Source organism: Aplysia californica, unplaced genomic scaffold (genome assembly GCF_000002075.1).
Source record: "Aplysia californica isolate F4 #8 unplaced genomic scaffold, AplCal3.0 scaffold00757, whole genome shotgun sequence".
Classification (NCBI taxonomy): Eukaryota; Metazoa; Mollusca; class Gastropoda; order Aplysiida; family Aplysiidae; genus Aplysia; species Aplysia californica.
Window position 1 is genome coordinate 54,834 of NW_004798027.1, and position 10,807 is coordinate 65,640.

The 10,807-nt window shown below is 39.9% G+C and overlaps 1 protein-coding gene across 1 annotated transcript in view; it reads right to left on the bottom strand.

The window, feature by feature from the left end:
• The window catches only part of LOC101845653 (importin-5), a 33,139-nt gene that overhangs the window by 18,329 nt on the left and 4,003 nt on the right, over positions 1–10,807 (bottom strand). The window contains exons 2-12 of the mRNA XM_035972610.1: positions 9,957–10,037; positions 9,391–9,583; positions 8,651–8,753; positions 7,888–7,984; positions 6,040–6,144; positions 5,054–5,179; positions 4,462–4,582; positions 3,921–4,008; positions 2,659–2,765; positions 1,045–1,169; positions 500–589 (exon numbers count right to left, since the gene is read on the bottom strand). Coding sequence (XP_035828503.1) covers positions 500–589; positions 1,045–1,169; positions 2,659–2,765; positions 3,921–4,008; positions 4,462–4,582; positions 5,054–5,179; positions 6,040–6,144; positions 7,888–7,984; positions 8,651–8,753; positions 9,391–9,583; positions 9,957–10,037 — 1,236 coding nt within the window. The remainder of the gene's footprint in view (positions 1–499; positions 590–1,044; positions 1,170–2,658; positions 2,766–3,920; positions 4,009–4,461; positions 4,583–5,053; positions 5,180–6,039; positions 6,145–7,887; positions 7,985–8,650; positions 8,754–9,390; positions 9,584–9,956; positions 10,038–10,807) is intronic.

The following is a 10,807-nucleotide window of genomic DNA, read 5'->3' on the forward strand; positions in this document are numbered from 1 at the left end:
AGCTTTACATTAGCGACTGTCTGTGTGTGTGTGTGTGTGCATTTAAATAAAGAGAGGGAACAGAACATATAAAGGGAGATCATTTGTGAGGCAGCGTGGTAAAATCAAGTGCTTGTCAAAATAACTGAATCGAAGATATCGGCATCTTACAGCCAGTTTGCATTATTCAATTTTTTTATATTTTTGGCCCAACGCCTTTTGTATCCATATAATAACACATTTCAATGTGAATTTTACTGGAAAACAATCAAAAGCACAAAAAAAAAGTACATTTACAGTTTCCAAGGACATTCACGCTTTGGAAATCACTTAACTTTGGCTGCCATTTTCAGGTTAATTATAATTACATAAAAAAGAGGGCAGGGATACTTTGTGGGGAAATCATTTAGCGTAACAGACAACAGGTAATGAAGATCACTTCGCATTTTACAAGAGGGGTCACTACTACGGCCATGACTCTGCAAAGATATAGGCACAAACGTCTAAAGAAAACACATACCTTGGTGTGGAATTTCTTTTGACAATTTGGTCCAAAGTCTGTACAGAGCTGCCCCAGGGCATTGCAAGCTGCATACCTTACCCTCGGGTGCTGAGGACGGAAGGGCATACAAATGATGATGATGAACATCAACAGAATCAGTGAAGAGACGCAGATCCACCAACCCCAATATACAAGAATTTGTTCCAATCATTTTTTTTAAACCAAAAAAACAACAACAACAACAAAACCCAACATAAATAAGTAACAATGAAAACAGTTGTGATGACAAAATAAAAGTCATTTATACTTCCACACGATGAAACAATGTAATGAACTGATTTTAGCAAATACAAACCATGAATGATCTGTGATGAACTTACTTTTAAAATACCACAACAGCCAGGCCTACCAGCCATACTGACAATTAGGTATACCATCGCAAAAAATACTGGGGGGGGGGGGTCCAAACATAAAACAATACAAAACTTTAATTTGCACTTGTTCAACTGTTACATAGGTGCGGACACCAGACCACAAGAAAGAAGTACACGGCGCAGACTGACCGGGTCGGCGGCAAAAGGCAGCACGGCGTCCACTATATTGGCAAGCATCTGCTCCATGTGGGTGTGGCAGCCCTCACCGCAGGCCGAGACGGCCATCAGGCCAGCGTACCGGTACTTCCAGTCGTCTGCCAGGGAGAGAAAAAAATAAAACACTTCACTCATTCTGCATCGGAGGACAAACAAACTGCGCTTTCTTTCATCAACTTCTCAGATAAGGGGTAATGAGATCTCTACCCTTTTCACCAGCTCTTCCTATATTCAACCTGTGTTCTTAGTTTAGTTTTAGTAAGAATTTTACGGCACTTGCAACACAATAAGGTCATATAAGTGCCAAAAATTAAAAGTGTTACAAGAGAGTTACAAACATAAAAAAGAAGGAGAGATAAAGACGATAAATTTTTATAGGAAAGAAGGAACTAACCACACCAGAGCACCCGCCAACCACCCACTTCATTCATTCTATATCGGAACACCACGATGGAAATTGATCAGTCCAAATATTACTAAATTTTTCGCAGGCAATACACAGATTTGGAAACAAACGCTTATTCAGTTGTAGATAAGTAGACAGTCAAATGATTCACCTTTGAAAGTAGGTAGACAGGCATTATTTGTTTTAGTTAGGTTTTACGGCGCTTGCAACGGCATAAGGTCATATGAGCACCAAGGGGTGGATGTCAACAGAGAAGTCCTTACAGGGGAACCAAGCTTACTCTGCTCACCCCTCTAGCATCAACAGCATAAAGTCTGCTTCGACCATCGAGGCACCCCGGAAATAGCAGTTCACAAGAGAGTGACAAACATACAAAAGTAGAGGAAAAATGAACATAGGATAAGGAAAGAACAAGCAGCTGTTCCCCCTGTGTTGTTCCGGCACAGCATGACATTGATAAATCAGCCCACTTACAATTCTACTGCGCATCATCATCCAGTACCAGATCTGCGACAGACATCGACAATCATGGTTCTCCATTCATTCCTTTGCTCAGATGCTCTCAAGAAAGCTACGTTTCCCTGATCTTTCCCTGATACCCATTTGTTTAGGTTCCCTAAGTATGTTGTTCAGGGCCTACCACTGCCTCGTTCACCCTCAATTTTGCCAGTGAGAGCTAGATGTTCAAAACCCTTATGTCTATTCAGGTGCCCCAAAAACTGCATTTGTCGTTTCCTGATTGGTTTTAACATTGAGTGTCCCACGTGGGCTTTGGCATCAAGCACAACCTCATTTGATTTCTTTTCCTTCCACGATACTCTTAGCAGTCTCCCAAGAAACTACATTTCTGTTGCTTCTATTTTATTTTCAGTCTTTAGTGATTGTCCAGCATTCACAGCCATATAGAAGGGTTGACAAAACATGGCATTTCAGAACTTTCATTTTGGTGTTCATTGAGAAGTTTCTATTTTTCAGGATTGGGCTCATTTTATTGAAACTAGCCTTAGCCATTGTAATTCTCCTTTTATTTCTGCTACTGTGCATAAGAACATGTTAATGTCCCCCTTTGGGAATGGCCTAAAGATACTTCAGTCAGTAGCACCGCCCGGGGGGGGGGGGGGGGAGGAGAAGAGACCAACAACCAGACCACCACCACCACCAGCCACACGCGGAAGACTCACCGTGCTGCAACATCTGCGATATGTTCCCCACAATCTGCGGCAGCATGATCTTCCCACCCAGGGCACAAGCCAGCCTGTCCAGAGCTGCTTCACCTGCTATTGGGTTTCTGAAAAAGAAAGCATGAATTCAAAAATAGTACACTCAAAGCACTAAATAATAGAAATGGGATTCTGTATATAAAAGAAATATATTCATTATTATTATCTACAGAAACAAACAATAATTTCAACGCGAGTTATCGCAAAAAACAAATTGTCAAAGACAGCCACCTATTGCCAAGAAAAAAAGTGCCAGTCTTAAACGGGTGGACATCTTATAGTGTTATTTTTATGTTTAAAAAAAAAAAAATTTTTGCGGTGCAGGGGGGGATGGAAAGTGTCCGCTTGTACAGGTGATTGTCTTCTACAGGTGACCCGTAAGAGCCGATTTGACAGTATAGCATCTTCTATACCCAGTCCCGTAACACTGTCAGTTATTTACCAACTAACGGCAAAATCATGGCTACAAATTTAAAACTTGGAGAACAGAAAAACAAATGACAAGACGAACAAAGAAACCTATGGTCCAGGTGTGCATCTCCAAAAATCGTAGCAAACACATATATATGAAACCTTAGAACCAGCTGAAATTACAACTTAACCTTCCTCCAACTGTTGACGGCCGCATTATTCAGACCTAAATTTATTTCTGAGATGTAGCTTATCTGATCGGCTGTAAATTTCTTTAAGTGATGTAGCTTATCTGATTGTCCATAAATTTATTTTAGTGACGTAGCTTATCTAACTGGCCATAAATTTATTTGTGATGTAGCATTTATCTAATTTGCCGTAAACCGGGTCGTTTATCTCATATTTCTTATATCGCCAAACAATTAATCTTTCAGCTCCTCCACACACGAGCTCTCCTTCAAGTTCATTCTACTTTCTGATGATGTATAGGTTCACAACCCTCACTCGCTTGGTTTACCGGCTCTCATGCATTTGACAGCGTAATACGTTGAAATCATACAGGCTTCCTGTCATGAACTCCACACTAAATTCAAGGGTACTTCAAGGAGAAATTTTTAAAATTCATAGAGATTTGGTCAAGAAATTCATGCCATTTTCAACAGCGCACCAAGAGCAGTCTGACAAAAAGTTTGTTCATCATGTCCGTTCCGGCGAAACTGAAGATTTCAAGGAATACTTGAATTCAAGGAGGCCGCAGGAACCCAGACAGCACGTGCTATTTGTCACCGAACCAAAAGGGTTAAGACACTCACGAGTCTGTGTCCTCGTCATCCTCCACGTCTTGAATCGACCACTCGGCCTCATCCTCAAGGTCAACCATCAAGGCCAATACTTGTTGAACTGAAAAACCAACAATGTAAGATAAGGAACTTTGTTTAAGTAAGAGTTTTACGGTACTTGCAACACAATAAGGTCATATAAGTGCCGAAGATTATAGTGTTCCAAGAGAATAACGAACACAAAATAGAAGGAGGGGAGATAAAGACGATTGATGTTTGATAGGAAAGAAAAAACAAACCACACCAGAGCACCCGCCAACCACACGTGACACACCCTTCTCTAACCCCCACAACAAACCAAACAAAACAAAGCAAAAACTCACGTAAGAGAGGAATGAACTTGGCAAACTTGCGAATCATCGTGGACATAAATATCCTTCTCCCACCTCCACAACAAACCAGCAGTCGCACATACAACAACTCACCCAAAATAGGAATGAACTAGGCAAACTTGCCGACCATCACAGACACACCCTTCTCTAACCCCCACAACAAACAAAACAAAACGACTCACCCAAAAGAGGAATGAACTTGGCAAACTTGCGCACCATGGCGGGGGCGGTCTCCGACATGGTTACGATCACCTCCAGACCCAGCTGGCGCCACGTGTCCTCTAGGTTCGTGTCTGACACAACCTGGCAGCACCAATAATGAAGATTATTTTTTATTTTTTACTAAGAGTTCTACGGCACTTGCGACACAATAAGGTCATATAAGTGCCAAAGATTAGAGGTGTTACAAGAGTAACAAACACAAAAAAGGAGGAGAGATAAAGACGATAGATGTTTGATACGAAAGAAGAAGCAAACCACACCAGAGCACCCGCCAACCACCCACAGATCATTTCTATAGCGCTCACTCCCGTGTAAACACAGCTCTAGGCTCTTAACATAAATGTACGAACAAACAATATTCACACGTGAACACACACACACAAGCACGCCAAACACACTTGCTTATCAAACGCGCACGTTTACACATCACTAAAATGAGCACATACAAATATATAACAAAATAATATACACAATGCACAAAAAAGTTGAAAAAGGTGACTATTCAATATTTTATGACAAATCCCAACTGTGAGGAATTAGAATCCACCTCACCCTCAAGCAAAGTTCAATGATGCTCTCCAGGTGACTTCTGAGAAACTTTGGGACATTCTCCGAGAGTTCGATAAGGCATTTGAGCAAAGTGTCATCTTCTTGTGCCGCAATACTGTCAGCAATTCCCTGAGGACACCGCCACAAAAATAATAAAAAATACATTACATTTTTATTGATCCCACAAAGGCGATTAGGTTTACAACGGCAAACATACATAAATACACAATTATAAACACACACGACACACACACACAACATTCCACCAATATACAACAATTTCACAACCATGCCATTGCTGGTCGCCCCTGTGCAATGCCCTAGCAAATTCTAGCAAAGCTGCAACAAAACACAGGATATCACCATAGCAACACAAGGAAAACATTTCACTTGAACTAAAGCCAATATGGGTGAGGCTTTGAGGCTAGAGAAATGTATAATAAATATTTTTCTAAAGCTTAAAAAACCCCCCCAAAAAAACAAGAGCTACATCCACTGATGATACCTGTGACGTACTTTGGCCAGCACTCAAAATGATATGAACTACCCATCAAAACTTGCATAACAATATTTCATAATAATGAACAAACAATTTTACAAGAGGCAGATTATCCACAAAAATAAGAGGGGGGGAAAAAGTACCCTTTGAGAATTTGTTTCCTTCTGTGAGCTGGGAAATTGACACAATTTATGAGCAAAAAACCTGAAAGTAGTAAGCTGTCCGGAAAGTGCATCCCCTACACAGTTAGCAATAAAGTGAAAAGAAAAGAAGCCACTGGACACTTTAAGAAGTGCGACAACAAGCCATCCCCCATTTGAAGATTTTATGCTACTCAAACGTTTAAAAAAAATGTTTTACAGTATTTGTGTTGTCAGAAAAAACCATATCCACTACCCTCACATAAATAAATGACTGACGGACCAAGACGTTTTAGTAATCATAATATTGACACAACAACTGACACAATACAAGTCTTTTAAAAAAATACCTGAATCAAGAAAGGCAACAGGTCTTTGAAGTGGTTGAGCAGATGCTGTTCCTTCTCGTTATTCACAACAAAAGCAGTTGTTGCTTTGACTGCCTCAAAACACACCTGTTGAAACAAATTTTGATCAGGTCAGGAAAGTTGTTTTCTAACAGATATACGATTTACAGTTCTTCAGCTCAAATATGTTCAATTTCTGATAAGTTATGGTCTAGAACATACATATAAGACAACATGAACTAAGAAAAGTTTAGAATAACACTATTACATTACACTGAAGACAAGGCACCCAGTTGGAAATGGGTATCTGGCTAAAAACAGCGGAAGATCTTGTCAGTTATTACATGTTTGAGCATGTGAAATCCACAGCTTGCACTGTATGCAGAAGCCGAAAATGTTTCTGAGTGGTCTATGGTCTGCTGGGGTAATAATGCTTGAAAAAGCACATAGAGCTTGCTGTCGGGTGTGGATAAGCGCTATATAAATGCAACTATTATTATTACAGGGTTCCTGCCATGAACTCCCCACTAAATTAAATAGACCTGCATGTGAGCCTCAACCAGATTGTCTGAAAATTTTGCGCAACCCCCCCCCCCCCCCCAAAAAAAGCCTTTGTGGGTGTCATAAGGAAGAACATCCGAGTAACGAGCGACCATCCCAACGAACACAATAAAGAAGAGACCTAACCCTAACCCCAAAAAGAACCTGCAACGGGCCTCATGTAAAAAGGCCAAAACAAGTCCTAAATGAAAAAAAAAAATTTAATTAAAAAACAACACTCCAAAACAAACAAGGAGCATATAGAATCTAGATCTAGATCTATATATGGCTTACATCTACATTGCTATAGGGTTTGATACAATAACACAATAAAATTGGAATATATAATATGAATCCTTCATATATATATATCTAGATCTAGAAATCTAGTAATCTAAATAAATCTAGATCTAGATCTTGTAGAACAAGTGAATAGGAATAGGCCTTGAACTAGAAATCCGCATCCGATTCCGAACAGAGGGACTCAGCTGAGTCTAGATTCTAGATCTAGATTCTAGATCTTTACTAAATAAATAAACAATTCACGCACCTGATGAAATGCTTATTTTTACCAATATAAAGATTACAGTACAACCTATGATAGGGTTTGACACAATAGAATTGGAATATGAATCCTCCATTGAGGTCTATAATGATCTATATAAATCTAGATCTAGATTCTATTAGAACAAGAGAGTCGGACTTGAATGAATCCACACGATCTGAACAATTGAATTAGTCAACAAACGAAATTCAAAATGGCCGCTCGAGCACGAAACTGAAAGTAGATAATTTAAGTTGTCCTTTTTCGTATTCGCATTTCTACTTAGGTTCCGACAATTATGTCGGAAACGCCGACGTCGGCAGTCGGCGGTGCGCGCGTCGGCGGTCGGCACGAAAACGAAAGTGCCGACGAAGCCGACGGGAGAAAAAGGGGTCGCTGGCAGTCGGCCAAGCCTCGCACTACGCACATTGACTGATACAGGCGGGCCTAGCGATAGCATCGGCCGGTTCGCGGGTCGGGTCGCGATTGTCGGATTTCAGACGATTGTCGGCAAACATGCAGGTCTAATTAAAGGAGATTTCAAGGAGAAATTTTAAAAATTCAAGGAGACTTGGTCTGGTAATTTACGCCGTTTTTGACGGCGCGCAAAGAGCAAATCCAACTTAAAAATTTTTTATGTCCGATCCGGTGAAATTCAAGGAGTTTTCAAGGAGATTTTTCATTGAATGCAAATTCAAGGAGTTTTCAAGGACCCCTTAAATTCAAGGAGGCTGCAAGAACCCTGTTATTATTTCTATTCTTAGTACCTGAGGATGCGTCCGGTCCTGGAGAGCGACCCCCAGCATCTGTTTGATCACCTCCAGGTACTGCGACTGCTGGTTGCCAAAGATACCGGGAACTGAGCTGCAAAGACAAAATATTTTAAAAATACAAACAAACAAAAAAATAATTTTAAAACGCGCCAACAACAAGAACAAAAAAGCATGGGGCACTTTCTTCGCCATTCCAACCATCAGCCTACATCTGTCCACATTCACGAGCTCAAGATGTCAGTCTCTGGAACAAAGATTCGAAATACTTCTATGTGCTTTGTGCATGCTTTTACAAACTAACATCACACAATATGATAAAAATCAGAGGCGCTTCAAATGTGATACCCTCAGTTCTGAATATTGAAAGGACATTAATTATTTTTATACACCTAAATATTTGACTTTTTCACTATTTCAATTTGAGGGGTTGGACTATCTCATATTTTAAAATAAAAGCGAAAAACAGTTTCTATCTTAAGCAGCGCCAATAACACTTTCCCTAAATAGAGTGCTTCCAAAAATGACATAAAAAACTAGCTTTACATTAGTATCACAGTAAAAGCCACCCTTGAACAGGTGCTAACATCATAACTTTCACAATAATAATGCCAAAAACATAATAACGATAAAATGCAAAGTCAACAAAAGGAGGAGTAAATCACACCAGAGAACCCACCAGCCACCCGCACCACTCACAAAGGCGCAACACGATGAACAATGCTCTGCTTCCACGGGCGCCTAACCTCGCGACACTCACCTGAGAATGTGCAGAGCACTTTCCTTCAGAACAGGGTTCTCCGAACTGGCACACTCAAACAGAAACTTCAAGGCCTCGGGCCACTGCATATTGTTGTCATCGTCTGAAATAAAAAATCAAGAAAGACGCTGGAATTGTAAGCAAAATGTTCTAAACTACACACCCATGAAAAAAAAAAATTTTTTTAAAAAGACAACAACAACATGAGAAGGTAAAATAAGATAACTTCGAACAACAGCAAAGACAGGACATAAAACCAGAAAACCTCGTCACAACAGATGACTGTCTCATCGACAAAAGACAAAAGTCTCAGGTCTCCACAATGTACAGCCAAACCTGCTTAAACATTCATTTGTATAAAACAATCACCTATACAAACAGCCACTTACCATTTACCCCCTTGCATTCTTTAAAAAAAATGTTTTCACACCACCCTGTCACCCAGCAACATTTACTATGGCAATAAAGGCCACAAACACAGAAACCACCTGCCTTTATCTTTTTTATAGGCCACCACAGAACGATGTTTGAAAAAAAAACAAAAACATAGCATACAAAAAACCCACCCACACTGCAAAATGCTGCGCCGCAGGATCCAAACCAGAAATTGGAGCTAACCGTTTCAAAGGGTCAACACTGTTTTAATTGTCAGTTCCTATTGAAAAAGTTTAATGGCCCTCCCGATTTTTACAATCAATTAATTGAGGGGAAAATAAAATATCAGGACCGTGTGGACCCACCAATCATATTCCTCGAAAGTTCTGAGAAACAATCGCAGACTTTCTTGCGCACAGGAGCAGCTGTTTCTTGGTGTATTGCTGTCATAAGTTCTTGCTTCACACCATTTTGCATCTCCGCCGTAATCTCTGGCCATAGCGTTTCAAAATTGTTTGTAAACAGACGACGAAGTAGAACAGCTGCCAACGCCCGTTGCTGAAATGAAATAAATCAGAAATGGTTACGTCATGTGAGTGCATACAAAGGGACACATAAATCAACTCTCGTGCGCTCACATGATCTTACACGGTTATAACCGCTGTGAAACACTTACCAAAAAAAAAAAAAAAAAAAAATCTACTCTGGAGCCCAACATTTGATGATATGAAAGCAACCCTCTTCCATCCAGGAACATGCACTGAAAGTGAACTACGTAGGACAGCAGAGGTTTACACAATCAAAACCCAACAGAAACCACTTTAAATCACTCAATACAACAAGGGCTGAGGCGTACTAGACTTACAACTACAAAAATCCCTCCCTGAACATTAAAATGTTCCATTATCTATAAAAGGCTTTAATAACCTACCTCCGTGGGGATCTCAGTGCTTCTTATGGCTTGAATCAAGCAAATCAGCTTTTCTGGAGCTGCTATGTTCTCATATGCTGCCTGCAAAAAATAAAGATTGAGAATGTAAAACAAACAGGAACTAACAACACAGATATGAACCATTGCCAAAACGTGGGGAAAAACACACACATCTCACATTAGTCTTTAGTGTGCATAAAATGTGATGCATTAGTATTTATTCCTCCAAAACGTATACACACGTCAAATATAGGATGTAGAATCTGCATTAGCAGTTTCAGACCCCATGTCAGCTTTATAATCTTGAGTCTGTTAATTTTGTGCCAAATATGTTCGTTTTTTAGTGATTCCTCGAGCGTCATTTTGAGCACACCAATGCAAACTTCCAAGAATGTCCAAAATTTAGTATTTTGGGTGGGTTCTTTTACATGTGCTTTGATCCTATGCTATTTGTCATCGAAAAAGGTTAACTTGCTCAAGAAATCGGTTTATTTGTTTGCAAATAAACTAACAATTCGGATCACTTGTACGTCAGTCGTGTCACGTACTAGGTGTTTCTGAAAACACCATTATTTTTCAGTAGAATCACCTTTGCTGGTTAAATTATGTGACATACTGGACTTTTGCGTGTAAAATGCGCATTCTCTCTGGAGGCATGACTTTGTCTTTTCCTGTACATTGTGCCATCATTGTTATGTACAAGTCATGTTTGTCATCACTGTTATGTACAGGACAGCTCCATTGATTTTGTGCTTTTGCCCCATATTAGTTTAAAAATTGTTTTACACATGTGTTTTTCTGGTACTGAGGCTTTGATAACTGTATTTGTACAGCCTTTCACTATATTGATG